The following is a 15236-nucleotide window of genomic DNA, read 5'->3' as shown; positions in this document are numbered from 1 at the left end:
TTCATCTATGATAGCCAAAATCTGGAAATGACTCAAATCCCCTTCAGTGGTTGAATGGATAACCAAACTGTGGTACAACCATACATAGAAAACTACTCACAGTAAAAAGGAACAAACTATTGATAAACACAACTTAGATTGAATCTTATAGACATTATGTTGAGTGAAAGAAGCCAATCACAAAAGCTTACATACTGTATGATTCCATTTATTTGATGTGCTTAAAAAGACCAACTGTAGGGATGGAAAACAGATGAGTGTTGCCAGAGATTATGGGTGGGAGGAGGGTGTGATGACAAAGGGATAGTCCAGAAAAATATCTGGGGGTGACAGAACTGTTCCTTAATCTGTAATGGTATATAATATTCCATGTGTTAAAATCCTTGGAACTGAACACTATAAGAAAAAGAAACTTAATTTTACTGTTTTAAAATTTAAAAATGTTTAAATTACATTGGTGGCTTATATTCCTATTGGATAGTGTTGGTCTAGCCCCTCATTTAGAATGTTGTATCTGTTTGCCTTGAGCCAGAGCAGAAACTTTCATCCTGACACCCTGCTCCCCTGATATCTCTGTACTTCCCGCAGTGGCAATATAATTTCTCGTATAGTTGTCTATCTCCACCCCTGGACCATAAGCACCGTGTGGGCAAGGATGTGATCTTTGTGCCCAGTTCCTGGAATAGAGTAGATGCTCAGTAATATTTGTTGAATCAATCAATCAATATCAATCAATCAATCAGCAGACTACATGCTTGAGCTTTTGGAGAATTAAGATAAAATATTAGGTTCTCCCGGCGCGGGGTAGCCGCCAGAAGGGCGCCCGTCGTTCCTCCGCGTCACGTGGGGGCCGGGGGTGGGGAGGGGGCGGGGATGGGGGTTCGGGGGGCGGGGCGGGGGGACGGGACCGGGGTGAGGGGGACAAGGGGACTGGGCGGCAGCAGGGGAGGGCCGGGCGTGCGGAGGGCGGCGGGACGGGGATCCGGGGAGCCGCCCGGAGCGAGTGCGGACGCGGGCCGAGCGGATGCGAGCTCACCCGGCCTGCGCTGTGGCGGCTGTCTCAGGAGGAGAGAACAGCCGGAAAATTTCAAAAATGTTTCAAATTCCCGTGGAGAATCTTGACAACATCAGGAAGGTACGGAAAAAGGTGAAAAGCATTCTTATGGATATTGGGCTTGACAGCTGCAAGGAGTTGCTGAAGGACCTTAAAGGCTTTGATCCAGGAGAGAAGTACTTTTATAACACATCATGGGGAGATATTTCTCTCTGGGAACCTTCTGGAAAGAAAGTGAGATATCGAACAAAACCATACTGTTGTAGCCTCTGTAAATACTCCACAAAAGTGCTTACTTCATTCAAAAATCATTTACATCGTTACCATGAAGATGAAATTGACCAAGAGCTGGTGATCCCTTGTCCAAACTGTGTGTTTTCCTCTCAACCCAGAGTTGTGGGAAGGCACTTCAGAATGTTTCATGCACCTGCTCGGAAAGTCCAGAACTACACTGTGAATATTTTAGGTGAAACTAAATCATCTAGGAGTGATGTGATAAGTTTTACATGTTTAAAATGTAACTTTTCAAACACTCTGTACTACAGCATGAAGAAGCATGTGCTGGTAGCCCATTTTCACTACTTAATTAATTCCTACTTTGGCCTGAGAACTGAGGAGATGGGTGAGCAACCAAGAGCTGACGACCCCCGTTCTACAGAGAAGATGCCCCCATCCGACAGGTATTACTGTAAAAAGTGCAGCGCCAACGCCAGCAGCCAGGATGCTTTAATGTACCACATCTTGACGTCGGATATACACAGGGATTTGGAGAATAAGCTTAGGTCTGTGATCTCAGAACATATTAAGAAGACTGGACTTTTGAAGCAAATGCATATTGCTCCAAAACCAGCTGCACGTGTGGCTGTACCACCCAACAGCAGTGCTCTGGGCATCCCAGCCACATCTCCTTGCTTCCACCTGGCCTTGCCACAGAACAGTCAGAGCCAAACTGTGGTACAGCCAGTTCAGGGTGCGCCCCCCCCGGTGACTGGGGCCTCGGGCGCTTCTGGAAGCCTCACCCACTCCCCGCCTGCCGTTGCCCAGTCTCATGTGACTCTGGTCTCCAGTCCTCTGCCAGTGGGCCAGAGCAACCTCACTCTGCCGCCCTCAACACCTCAGCCTGTCTTTCTCTCTCATGGAGTTCCACTTAATCAGGCAGCAAACCCTCCTGCGTTGCCCTTGAGTCAGCCAGTGGGACCTGTAAATAAGTCGGTCGGAACCGGCGTCCTCCCCATAAAGCAGACCATCCGCCCGGGGGTTTTGCCCCTCAGCCAGCCTGTTGGGCCCATAAGCAGACCAGTCGGGCCTGGAGTTCTCTCGGTAAATAGACCTGTTGCGTCCGGTGTCCTTCCTGTCAATCCCTCTGTCACCCCTGGAGTTCTTCAGGCGGTCTCGCCAGGGGTGATTTCTGTGAGTCGGACAGTCCCGTCAGGGGTCCTTCCTGCGGGACAGATGACCCCTGCTGGGGTTATCCCTTCAGGACAGACAGCAACTTCTGGGGTTCTCCCTGCTGGCCAGGTGGTTCAGTCAGGGGTTCTCCCCATTGGCCAGACAGCGCCATCGGGGGTGCTCCCCACTGGGCTGACAGTCCCGCCGCGGGTCCTCCCTCCTGGCCAGACGGTCCCACTGAGGGTTCTCCCTGCAGGCCAGGTAGTCCCACCTGGGCTCCTTCCTCCCAACCAGACGGTCTCGTCAGGTGTTCTCCCTGTGAACCAGGGTATTAACTCTGGTGTTCTTCAGCTCAGTCAGCCTGTCGTGTCAGGGGTCCTTCCTGTGGGCCAGCCAGTGAGGCCGGGGGTCCTGCAGCTTAATCAGTCTGTGAGTACCAACATCCTGCCTGCTCATCAGCCCATCAGACCCGGGGCTTCGCCAAACACCGCTTTCCTAACATCAGGCTCTATTCTCAGACAGCTGATACCCACAGGGAAACAAGTGAATGGGATTCCCACATACACACTTGCCCCAGTATCTGTCACTTTGCCTGTGCCCCCTGGAAGTGTCGCCACTGTTGCCCCCCCCCAGATGCCCATCCAGCTCCTGCAGTCGGGCACGGCTGCACAGATGGCCAGCTCCATGGCCAGCCTGCCCTCCCCACCAGTGGTGGTAAATGCCACTCAGAATATGTTCGTTCAGCCTTCTTCGTCTGTGGCAGAGGCAAATCAGGTGCTCAAACAGGCAAAGCAGTGGAAAACCTGTCCAGTTTGCAACGAGCTCTTCCCTTCCAATGTCTACCAGGTCCACATGGAAGTGGCACATAAGCACAGCGAATCCAAATCCGCTGAAACACTGGAGCCGGAAAAGCTGGCGGCATGTGCACCGTTTCTAAAGTGGATGAGAGAGAAAACAGTTCAGTGTTTGTCCTGTAAGTGCTTAGTCTCAGAGGAGGAGCTTATCCGCCACTTGCTGGTGCACGGCCTGGGGTGCTTGTTCTGCCCGTGCACTTTCCACGATATTAAAGGCCTCTCAGAGCATAGTAGGGCTATGCACCTAGGGAAGAGGAGACTGCCCGTGGACTATAGCGACAAAGGATTTCAGCTGGATGTCGATGCCAATGGCAGCCTGCTGTTTCCCCACCTCGACTTCATCACCATCTTGCCCAGGGAGGAGCTGGGTGAGCGGGAGGTCTACTTGGCCGTGCTGGCTGGGATACACTCCAAGTCACTGGTGCCCGTGTACATCAAAGTGAGGCCGCAGACCGAGGGTGCGCCCGGGAGGCCTGGCAACCAGGCGCTGACCTGCCCTTTTTGCTTCGGCACCTTCGTGACGGCTGAGGCGTACGAGCTGCATCTGAAGGAGCGGCACCACATCATGCCAACGGTGCACACGATTTTGAAATCCCCGGCTTTCAAGTGCATCCACTGCTGTGGGGTTTACACGGGCAACATGACTCTGGCAGCCATTGCCATACACCTGCTGCGCTGTCGGAGTGCTCCAAAGGACAGCAGCTCAGGCCTGCAGGTCCAGCCTAATTTTATTGAGAACAGTGAACTGCTTTTAGTCAATGGTGAGGTGATACACGACTCCAGTTTTTCTGTAAAGAGAAAGATGCCTGACGGCCAGTTTGGGGCTGAGGAGCAGAGGGAGGGCGAGGAGCGGCCTGTCCCCACGAGCGCTGACAGAGAGCCATCCCCGGAGAAGGCGACGAGCGCCGTGCCTTCTAAAAGACAGAGGAGCGAAAGCAGGACGGAGGCACCCCTTGTTCACGACGACGCTCTCCAGGTTTTAGCGTTAAATCCTAAAAGATATGAAGACCGTTCTTACGAAGAAAAAAAGCAGTTTCTTAGAGATTATTTCCACAAGAGACCATATCCCAGTAAAAAGGAAATAGAACTGTTATCCTCACTCTTATGGGTGTGGAAAATTGACGTGGCTTCATTTTTTGGAAAAAGAAGGTATATTTGCATGAAAGCAATAAAAAATCACAAGCCTTCTGTACTTTTAGGCTTTGATATGTCTGAACTTAAAAATGTTAAACACAGATTGAACTTTGACTATGAACCACAAAACTTGTAAAAAAAAATTAGGAAATCTAAAGTACTAGATACTTAGTAGTCTTTTTCAATTGAGATTTTTAAAAATGTTATTTTCTTCACTGTATGTTGAACTAATCAATTTCAGTGGTCTTTATGCTGCTCTTTAGATTTATTTCAGGTGCTCAGAAAGACTTTTATATAAAGAACTGAATAGTTCTTTCAAATTTATTGTTTCCTGCAGCTTGATTTTGTAACAGTTGTTTTTCATTTTTTCCTCTGTCATGTAAATTAAATCTTTTGATATTTCATGCATGCCTTGTTTTCCCAGTAGTGTCAGTATCGTATGATAAAAACTGAAATCTATATATGTTTGTTTTTCATTTAAGGAAATTTCAGCTTGTTTCAGAATACTTGATTAACTGCGAATTAAAACTGCTCTCCCTCAGCTTCACAAGTAGCAGCAGATGATACAGTAAATGTTTAGAGAAGTGAGTAGAAGCCCCTGTGACATGTCTGGTTCCTTAAGGATGCACTGCATTAACTTATGCTGATTTCTTCTTGTAAGGTATTTGCTTATTAGATTATACTTTCGATTTACGTTTTTTCAGGTTTGTCCTAACAGCTGTTTTTGATTGTAACTCAGAAAACCAAATGTTTTCATTTGTTAAAAATATACTGAACCTGAAGTCTGGTATTAAAGCTCATAAGTCAAGAGTTATTTTACAATAAAGTAATTCTGTAGGTACAAAAATAAAAAAAAAAAAGATAAAATATTAAATGTGGTGCTTTTTTAACTCCTCTCCCATCCTCTGACTATCACAGGGTCCCTGGGCTTGGCCCATGATATGTGAGAGCTGAGACTGGAGGTGAGAGTAGGCCTGATCAGCCTTTAGCCAAGAGCCAAGGAATGGGGAATTGATGCCCAAGTCCTAGGCAAGGGCAGCCAGAAACCTCACCAAGGAGGTGGGAGGGAGATAATGGTGTGGGATCTAGATTCACAGGTGAACCTCAGAGAGGAGACAAGACAGTTATGTAGATCTGGAAGGCGGGGTCTGGAAGCAAAAGCCTCAGGCCGGGAAGGAGCCTTGTCAGTCCACAGTATCAGCTCACATTCCTAACACCGTGGCTTATTATTCTTTGGAAGGTTGATATTCTCAAAGTAAGTGGGGGAAATAGGATGTGTGCTGTCATAGATACAAAGTGGCCATGTTTTCAGCCTGGCGCATTTTCCAAGGCAAATGAAAATTGTTATGAAAACAATTTATACCCAGCAGACATGGATGATTGCCCGTGATGACCTTTTGCCAGAGAAAATGGATCTGATAAAGAAAAAATGTGGGCTCATTAGGACAAATTAGAAAAAGCAAATGATTGCTCTTAAATTATGGAAACTCCAAGACTGGTGAATCTCTCTGTCCTTTTAAGACATAAAAAGAATAAAACACAAAAAAGAAATTGTTTATTCAGAGAAAAGCATTGCAATTTGATGAGGAGAGGTAGTTTTGTTTCTTGGATGGTCTGAAAATGAAGGTTTTCTGTAAACTAAATGAAATTTAATTGGCTTATTAACTCTGCTATGAATTCTCCTTTCATAAATCTAGCAACAACTAAAACTAGAAGAGAAAAACAGCATTGAGAGTGAGCAAAATTACACTTAATGTTGTATAAACGCTATCCAAGAGATATTTCCATCTGTGCAACATGAGAGAATTGGGGGCACAACATGGGTGCTCTTCCACTAGAAGAATGTGGTTGCCCAGAACTGCAGGAGAACAGTGGGAGTGGAGACCTCACTCAGGAAAGTTTGAACATTCTCCTACTCCCCTGATAATCAGCCCCAGGCATATTGCCCTTTTCAGTTTATAAAGTGCCTACATTAACTCATCAAACGCTCACAGCAGTTCTTCTCATTCATTATACACCCATTCCACAACTGAGGAAACCAAGATTGGACAAAATTGATTTATCAGCTAGTAAAAGCCACCGGCAGGAAGAGAATGTAAGACTCTCCATGCTCTCTCCCAAGTGGTCCCTTGCTCTCACCCTACTTAGGTACCTTTGATGCACCTGAACCAGAATTTACTGATTCACACATCTCTCTGTTGGGAAAAGCAGAGGGAAGGCCAGGAAAGGAAGGATGGGGAAAGAAGAAGCCTTTTCCATACAAATCCAAGCAGAGCTCCGGAAACAGTACTCAGAGAAGAAATATGTATCAGAAAGGATAACCTAATTCCCCCATCAGACAACCCCCAAATCTCAGTGTTTAAGCACAAGAAATGTTTATTTCCTGTTCAAGTTGTTGTTCAGTGCAGTCAGTGAGTGGGGCTCTGCTCCACGCGCTCATTCAGGGACTGGAGCTCCTTCCATCCGGTTACTCCATCACCTCTTAGGAACTAAGCATTCTTCACTGGATCACTGCAAAAGCCAGAAAACCAGACAGAAGGAGAATGTGGAGGGTCTCGGGCAGGGCCGAGCCTGGTAGCAGTATAACCACTTCAGCCCATGTTCCACCGACCAAAATGAGTCACATGATCCCACCTCCACGCCAGGGAAATGTAAGTCATGGAGGAAGGGGAAAACACAGATGTTGACGGAGCACTAACAGTCTCTGCCAGAAATCTTTGTGTCTCTTTGAGCATAAGATATTTTCCCTGGTGCCCATGGAAGATCTTCTCTATGAGTCCCCAGCCAGACCCTCACACCTCTGGGTGATTTCACCAGTGGGACCACCTGACCACACAAGGCCAGACACAGGGCTTTTATTTTTTCAGGTTGAAGGAAGTGGAACTTTCAGGCTTATACAGCAAAATCTCTCCATATATTTTCTTTCAACATAGCTGAGTGAAAGGGCAAACAGAAATTTGAAAGCGATGATTGCTTCCTTTGTGGGGGAGAAGGATACCCACTGAGTTGGGAACATATATGAATTCTGATTTGCAATCATTTCCACTATTTATGAGGTCACTGGACTTACTCCTGCTGAGTCCAATTTACAAAGAGCTTTGGTTGGATCAGGGAAAGGAATATTAGAATCCCATTGACTTGGTGATGGCCCGAGGACTGTGGATACCAAATGCAAGGAATGTATCAATGAACTGCACGGGAGCAGACTCCTCCCCATCAGCTCCTACACGCTACATCCAGATGGATAGGAAGATAGATCTGTCTAGGGAAACTATTGGCGTCGGGTGTACCAACATTGTGATTTGACTACACACCCCAAAAACAGACGGGGAATATTCCAAATTATAAAAACTTGTAAAAAAAAGATTCATGATGCCTAAGATAAACGAAAGGGTTTTTCTTACACCATCATCACGTCTCACTCCCAGGGCAGCTGTAGGATGCTGTGTGAGCACCGGTCTCTCTAATTCTGACCCCTCTCTGGTGCTCTATTGCCAAATCCCCAACATTCTCCTAAATATCCCACAGGCATATCTATTTCAGCGTGTTCACATCTGAACTCATCTCTCCATCCTGGCCCAGCCCCCCCACCCCCCACGCCTGCTTCTGCACCTCCATCACCATCTCAGTAAACAGCGCCACCCCATACAGCCACCCAAGCCACTGACCTAAGAGCGAAGGATGCCTCCCACTCCTTCACCCACGGCTCCACTCGATCCTCAAGTTCAGCCAGTTTTACCTCCCAAACGACCCTCAAATCCCTCTCTCATCCATCCTGGAATAGAACAACTGCTTCTCCACTGGATTTTCTGACAGTGAAAATTGCCACTCCACCCCACTGCCACCATAAGAAGTCAGCCCAGCAGCAACACTCCCCTGCTTAAACCCTTCCAAGGAATTCCTTCACTTGCTAGTAAGGCTCCTTCTCGGTCTGTCCCTGGAGGCCCTCTCCAGTATGATCTCTGGTCATTCTGCCCATAGCCCACTCACCCGTGCTTTTGTGATACCGGGTGCCTTGCAGTTCTCCTGACTTTCCTCCTGACTCTGATACTTGCTATGTCTCTTCTTCAAATGCTGCCCACCTCCCACCCATTCTCTATGGAGCTAACACCCACCTGTCCTTAACATGACGACCAACTCATTTGAAAGCCTTTTTAGAACCCCCGTCTAATGTACTCGCTGGTCTTCTGGAGTCTCATCACCCCCGTGCTTACCTCTGTGGTATCACTTGGGATGCTGTGGGGTCATCAGCAACCTTCTTCCTTCCCACCTTCCTCTCCACACCCCATCCTGTGGGATCTTTGAAGCAGGGACACTGTCACTCGATCTCTCTCACTTCCGGAACAAGTTCTAGGGAAGAATAGATGCTCGGTACATGCCTGACTGCTGAATGAGCACGTGAACTAGTAAACAAGGTATGTAGAAAGTGTAAAACCCTATTCAGATGGATTCATCCCCCAAAGGGGTGGAGAAAGGGTGGTAAGAAGCTGAGCTCAGGGCAAGGACTGCTCAGACGAATCAAATAATCCAGACAGTTCAGTCACCACGTGCCCAAGAGATGTGCGTTATCAGAGAAATGAAACATATTCGCCCACCCCCAAAACCCAGTCATGCTGCAGGTACACGCTTTGAAAAAGATTCTGTACAAATACAAAGCAGATATTCTCACTGATACCGTAGTCAAACAGAGTAAACCCAGAGGGGAAAACAAAATCCTTTGTGAAAACTTCTGTTCTTGTCGCGATTGCCTAGTGCCGAGGATCAGACACTTACACAAACCAGCGTGAATCAAAAGGTGGCTTGGGGGGTTCTGATTATTTGTTTGTCGATGTTGTTTCTAATGGTCCCAAAGTAAGGTTGTATAGAGCTGAGAAGCACAGCTCCGGACAGAGACCCCATGGATCCAAAGCCAGTTCTGTCACTTTCCGACAGTGAGACAGAGGCAGGCAGTTCCTTCTCTGAGCCTGTGTCCTCACCTTCAAATGGGGTGAGAATAGAATGGAGCATAAGGTTGTCAGGGAGGTGATCTGAGATCATGTACGTAAAGACCGAGCACAGCCAAGGAAGGTGATGTGAGATGACGTATGAGAACGTTTATTTGCCAACACAAATAAATGCCTGCTCACCAATAATGTTCTAATTTTTATTCAGGAGAATGTTCCAGAACCCTCCTGCAGAAAGGAGGGTGAATGAGGATCCCAGCAGTCGGCATCTCCATTTTGCCTTCTCAACTGATCTAGCCCATTTATCTCCCTCCTCAGGCTGACCCCCTCCGTTGACAGCCTCTGTGTCCCCATCCTCCAGCCTGGCGGGGTCTCCAGCCTGCCATGACCCTGACCTTCCCAGGGTTCCTAGTGAAGCAGCCCCAGGAAGAGTCAGTCTCCCTGAGCACCAGCACGTCATTCTTGGGAGAAAGACAACGCTTGGAACAACAGGAGATAAGATGTACAAACCTGGACCAGCTATGTGTGGGGGGCAGGGAGGAGGGCGGAGAAAGGGCGGAGAAAGGGCGGAGAAAGGACAGGGTTACCTCTCATCACCACGAGTTTTAGGAATCCCAGCCTCGCCACTTACAAACTGTGTGAGTTGGGCACACGACTTAATCTCTTTGAGTCTTATTACGTGCCTTATTAAGTGAAGTGAAGATAATCCTGTATTGTTCCACATTTTAGCATCCTGAAATTGAGATGTGCCTTACAACTGAGGTTTGTGTTTAATGTGACAGTGGCCCTGACCCCCCCATCCCTAAATTAATACATGGATGTTGTGTCTTAGAATCAAGGAATTACGAACCAAGACCTATTGCACAAGATTATGCTGCAGATTACATGAGCCAATGCCAGTAAGGGCTTAGAAAAGTGTCTAGTATATGGGGAGATGCCAATAAAGGGTTGCCATGTTGTCACAAACAGGGCACTGAGACTCTCTCCCTGTGAGCAGGCACCTAAGCAGAAGCGGCTACTTTTGGAAGGACGTATGTCTGGGAAAGGCAGGACTGACATGTCAGACGGCTCCAACCAGGTAGGAAGCTGGCAGTCTGAGAATTTGCTGAGAAATAACCACAAGTTCAAGAGTGGAGTCTTATTTGAAACAGGGCTTGCTAAGAACAGAGGGGCTGGGCAGGGCAGTGCATGGAACCTGGTCTGAGAGTAGGAGAACCGGGTCCCAGTCCCTTCTGCACCACTGCCTCGTTGTGTGACCTTGGGTAAATGCCTTGGTTGGGCTCTCCCAGAATTAGACCCAGCGAAAGGGGTCCAAGTGCAAGTGGTTTGTTTGGAAGGTGAGGGAAACACTGGTAGGGATGTGGGGAGGTGAAACAGGGAAGGGAAGGCAAACAATAAAGGGTGCGTTATTGCACCAGTTACTGCAGTGGGCAATGGAGCTTCATCCCACTAAGGAAACACTGGTGTTCAGGGTAGACATGCAGCCAGCGTTATCCCATCCTCAGGGAGCAAGGAGACTGAGTACTTATGTACCAGCTCCGGTCAGTCATTGGTTAAGGACTGCTCCGGAAGATCACTTAACTCCCTGGGCAGTTTTGTGAGATGCAGAGGTAGGAAAAGTGAGCTTTGACAACCAGGGAAACCCTCAGGCACAGAAATGCGGGTTCTGGCAGATATGAGTTAATGTAAGTGGACTGAAATGGTAAAGACAAGGGGAAATGGGCAAGATACTAACAGCATCTGCTGCAGAAAATGTATCCCCGTTAGTCTCAGTTCCCCATCTGTGAAATGGGAAAAATACAACCTAACTTGAAATTTTATATTTCTATTCTTTGCTGTAACCCTATGTCTTCAACCTGAGTATATCAATCTAGATCCAATCAGGAGAGAAAAAAACACATAGTAATTTAAACAGGGAAAGTTTAATATAAGAAATAGTAACGGGGCTTCTCTGGTGGCGCAGTGGTTGAGAGTGCGCCTGCCAATGCAGGGGACACGGGTTCGTGCCCCGGTCTGGGGAGATCCCACATGCCGCGGAGCGGTTGGGCCCGTGAGCCCTGGCTGAGCCTGCACGTCCGGAGCCTGTGCCCCACAACGGGAGAGGCCACAGCAGTGAGAGGCCCGCGTACCGAAAAAAAAAAAAAGAAATAGTAACTATAGCAAGTGGGAGTACATCAAACTAAAGAGCTTTTGCAAAGCAAAGGAAATCATCAACAAAATGAAAAGGCAGCCTACTGAATGGGAGAAAATATCTGCAAATTATATATGTCATACGGAGTTAGTATCCTGAATATATAAAGAATTCATAAAACTCAATATTTAAAAAAATCTCAGTAAAAAATGGACAGAGTATCTGAATAGACATTTTTCTAAAGAAGACATACAGACGGTCAACAGGTACATGGAAAGATGCTCAACATCACTAGTCATCAGGGAAATGAAAATCGAAACCACAATGACAGGGGCTTCCCTGGTGGTGCAGTGGTTAAGAATCCATCTGCCAATGCAAGGGACACGGGTTCGAGCTCTGGTCCGGAAGATCACACATGCCGCAGAGCAACAAAGCTCGTGAGCAACAACTACTGAGCCTGCACTCTAGATCCTGTAAGCCACAACTATTGAGTCTGTGTGCCGCAACTACTGAAGCCCAGGCACTCTAGGGCCCGTGTGCCGCAACAAGAGAGGCCACCACAATGAGAAGCCTGCACACCGCAATGAAGAGTAGCCCCCGCTCGCCGCGACTAGAGAAAGCCCTCTTGCAACAACCAAGACCCAATGCAGCCAAAAAAATAATAAATAAAATACAATTAATAGATCAGCAATGCTTGACCACCTGGAATCACACATGCTAGTGACCTAGACTAGAGCTTTAAAAAAAAAACCAACACAATGACATATCAGCTCACACCTGTTAGAATGGCTGTTATCAAAAAAACAAGAGGTAACAAGAGTTGGCGAGAATGTGGAGAAAAGGGAACCCTCCGGCACTGTTGGTGGGAATGTAAATTGGTGCAGCCACAATGGAGAACAGTATGGAGGTTCCTCAAAAAATTAAAAATAGAACTACCATATGATCCAGCAATTCCACTCCTGGGTATTTCTCCAAAGACAACAAAAACACTAATTCAAAAAGATATACACACCCCCATGTTCACTGCAGCATTATTTACATTAGCCAAGATATAGAAACAAGTGTCTATCAACAGATGAGTGGATAAAGATGTGGTATACATATCCAACGGAAAATATTGTTGATTCAGCTATAAAAAAGAATGAAATTTTGCAGTTTGTGACAACATGGGTGGACCTTGAGGGCATCATGCTAAGTGAAATAGGTCAGCCAGGGAAGGACAAATACTGTCTGATCTTAGATGTGGAATCTAAAAAGCAAGCAAACAAACAAACCCAAGCACATAGAGAGAACAGAGTGGTTGTTGCCAGAGATGGGAGGTGGGGGGTGGGCAAAATGGGGGAAGAGGTCAAAAGGTACAGATCTCCAGTAATAAAATAAGTAAATCCTGGTTATGTAATATAGTGAGCAGCATGGTGACTCTAGCTAGTGATACTGTATTGCATATTTGAAAGTTGCTAAGAGAGTAGATTTTTTTTTTTTTTTTTTTGGCGGTACGCGGGCCTCTCACTGTTGTGGCCTCTCCCGTTGCGGAGCACAGGCTCCGGACGCGCAGGCTCGGCGGCCATGGCTCACGGGCCCAGCCGCTTCGCAGCATGTGGGATCTTCCTGGACCGGGGCACGAACCCATGTCCCCTGCATCGGCAGGCGGACTCTCAACCACTGCGCCACCAGGGAAACCCGAGAGTAGATTTTTAAAGTCTTCATCACACACAAAAAAATTGTTTGTAACTATGCATGGGGACAGATGTTACCTAGACCTATTATGGTCATCTTTTAGCAATACTTATATCGAATCATTGTTATACACCTGAAACTAATATATTATATGTTAATTATACCTCAATAAAAATGATGTTTAAATTTTAATAAAATTAGAATACAAAACAAACAAAAATACCAGTAACTATAACAGGAGTAACAAGAGTTATTTTTTTTGTTTTTGTTTTTTTGCGGTACGCGGGCCTCTCACTGCTGTGGCCTCTCCCGCTGCGGAGCACAGGCTCCGGACACGCAGACCCAGCGGCCATGGCTCACGGGCCCAGCCGCTCCGCAGCATGTGGGATCCTCCCAGACCGGGGCACGAACCCGTGTCCCCTGCATCGGCAGGCGGACTCTCAACCACTGCACCACCAGGGAAGCCCCACAAGAGTTATTTTTATAAGAACAAGAAAGGGTAAGTAAAGAGAAGCGTAAAGCATATCAGAGTAGCAGCTATAAGGAGTACCAGGACCACCCAAGGGCTGAGATACAGCCCCCAAGGAAGAGCCCTAAACCCTCACCCCTTGTGCTGAGATCCAGAACTTGTTGGAGAGGGTCTGGGTGAGTTCCATGCAGAGGCAGAAGAAACAGCCCTCTTTCCAGCTCTGTGTCACATCTGGACCCAAAGCCTAAAACTGTGTAACAACAATTTTCTTAAAATTCTGTTCATGATTATCTTACCTTGGGACAAATGAAAAATCCAATAGTGGGCATGTTCATGTTCTCCAAGAGCTGAGATAAGAAAGCAAAAGGAACTTTATGTTCATGGACAAATGCTGAGGTAAACACGTGTTTGTTTCTGGCACGACTATATTTTGATGTACTAAGAAAGACAGAAGTGGCTGACCAATGGGCAGCTGGACCCTCACTTCTACTAGACAACGTTGGGAGTGTGAGAGCCAATGGGAAGCGAGTCTCCCCCTCAGTGTAGGGAAAGATGGACCAACGAGGAGCCAGGGCCCTCGTTTCACGTCAGAGCAGAACACTGAAGGCAACAAGATCCAGACCTAGGCCAGGGCTGCTGCATGTGTCCTGCTGGTGTAGGTGACATTCTGAGACCCCACTTAATTTACCAGTACTGGGGGAATTCTCTCTTTGCCTCACATTTCCAACTCAGGTCATAAAGGGGGCTACGTCTCACAACACCCCACGTCCTCTGGACATCCCTGCACTGAATTCTCTTGATGGGAGAGGGATGGCTAATCTGACTGGTCAGGTCTAGACATTCATCGGACCATATTTTACGAGTGGACAAAGTTTCTGTGGTTGATGGCAAGAACTAAGACATCCCCTCCCTCCTGCACACAGGATTTTTATGCTTCCTGGGCAAGCCTAGCTGTTCCCTAAGCTCACTCTGTTCTACACATGACTGAGGGAATGAAGCAGAGCCCCCGTTCTCCCTATCGGTTTCAGAAACAGACCCACCTGCATGTTTGTTTCTGAGATGCAGCCTCATTTTTGTCTTTGCATTTCATAAAACACTCCAACATCCTTGTAATTACCTCCCATTTTTTGCCAACTCCAACTGAGTATGTAACATTTGAAAGCAGTGGTTTTAATTTGTATGGAGAAAATTACAAATAAGCAACTTTGGGAAAGAGAGAGACCAATGATAAGCAGACCCTGCTTCTGATGAAAGTAAAGGGGGGAAGGACAATGACAGAGTCCCAGTCACAGCCCCAGACAGCTGGAACGCACATCTTACTTGTCTGGGTAACACTGAGACCTGGCTGAATTTCTTGGATTCCTGCATTAACAAGCCCCTGATGCCAGGTGCCAAGAAGTAATTTAGCCGTGGTCCAAAGGCAGCCACCTCCATCTCAGGGGAAGGAAGCCAGATCTGAAAGGAGCTCCCCTAAGTTCAGGAAGGGAAATTGGAAAGAGAGGATCTCAGTCCTCTCTTCCCATCACACCCCAAATCAATAGGTTTCTGCCCCAAGTGTGTACATATGTAGGGCTAAATCCCATCA

General features: G+C 47.1%; 1 protein-coding gene across 1 annotated transcript; it reads left to right on the top strand.

Annotated features, from left to right (window-relative positions):
• The first annotated feature begins 984 nt into the window (after positions 1-984).
• On the top strand, positions 985-5253 carry LOC101269611 (activity-dependent neuroprotector homeobox protein 2-like). The gene has a single exon (XM_033422091.2). It carries the CDS (start codon positions 1025-1027, stop codon positions 4565-4567), a length of 3543 nt encoding a protein of 1180 aa, XP_033277982.2. The 5' UTR covers positions 985-1024; the 3' UTR covers positions 4568-5253.
• The last annotated feature ends 9983 nt before the right edge of the window (positions 5254-15236 follow it).

This window comes from Orcinus orca, chromosome 1, assembly GCF_937001465.1.
Source record: "Orcinus orca chromosome 1, mOrcOrc1.1, whole genome shotgun sequence".
Lineage (NCBI taxonomy): Eukaryota > Metazoa > Chordata > Mammalia > Artiodactyla > Delphinidae > Orcinus > Orcinus orca.
This window is presented reverse-complemented; position numbering and strand designations above follow the sequence as displayed.

What these genes read in the sequence shown, in the direction of transcription:
- LOC101269611 (XM_033422091.2), top strand. Translation starts at nt 1,025, where the DNA reads ATGCGAGCTCACCCGGCCTGCGCTGTGGCGGCTGTCTCAGGAGGAGAG.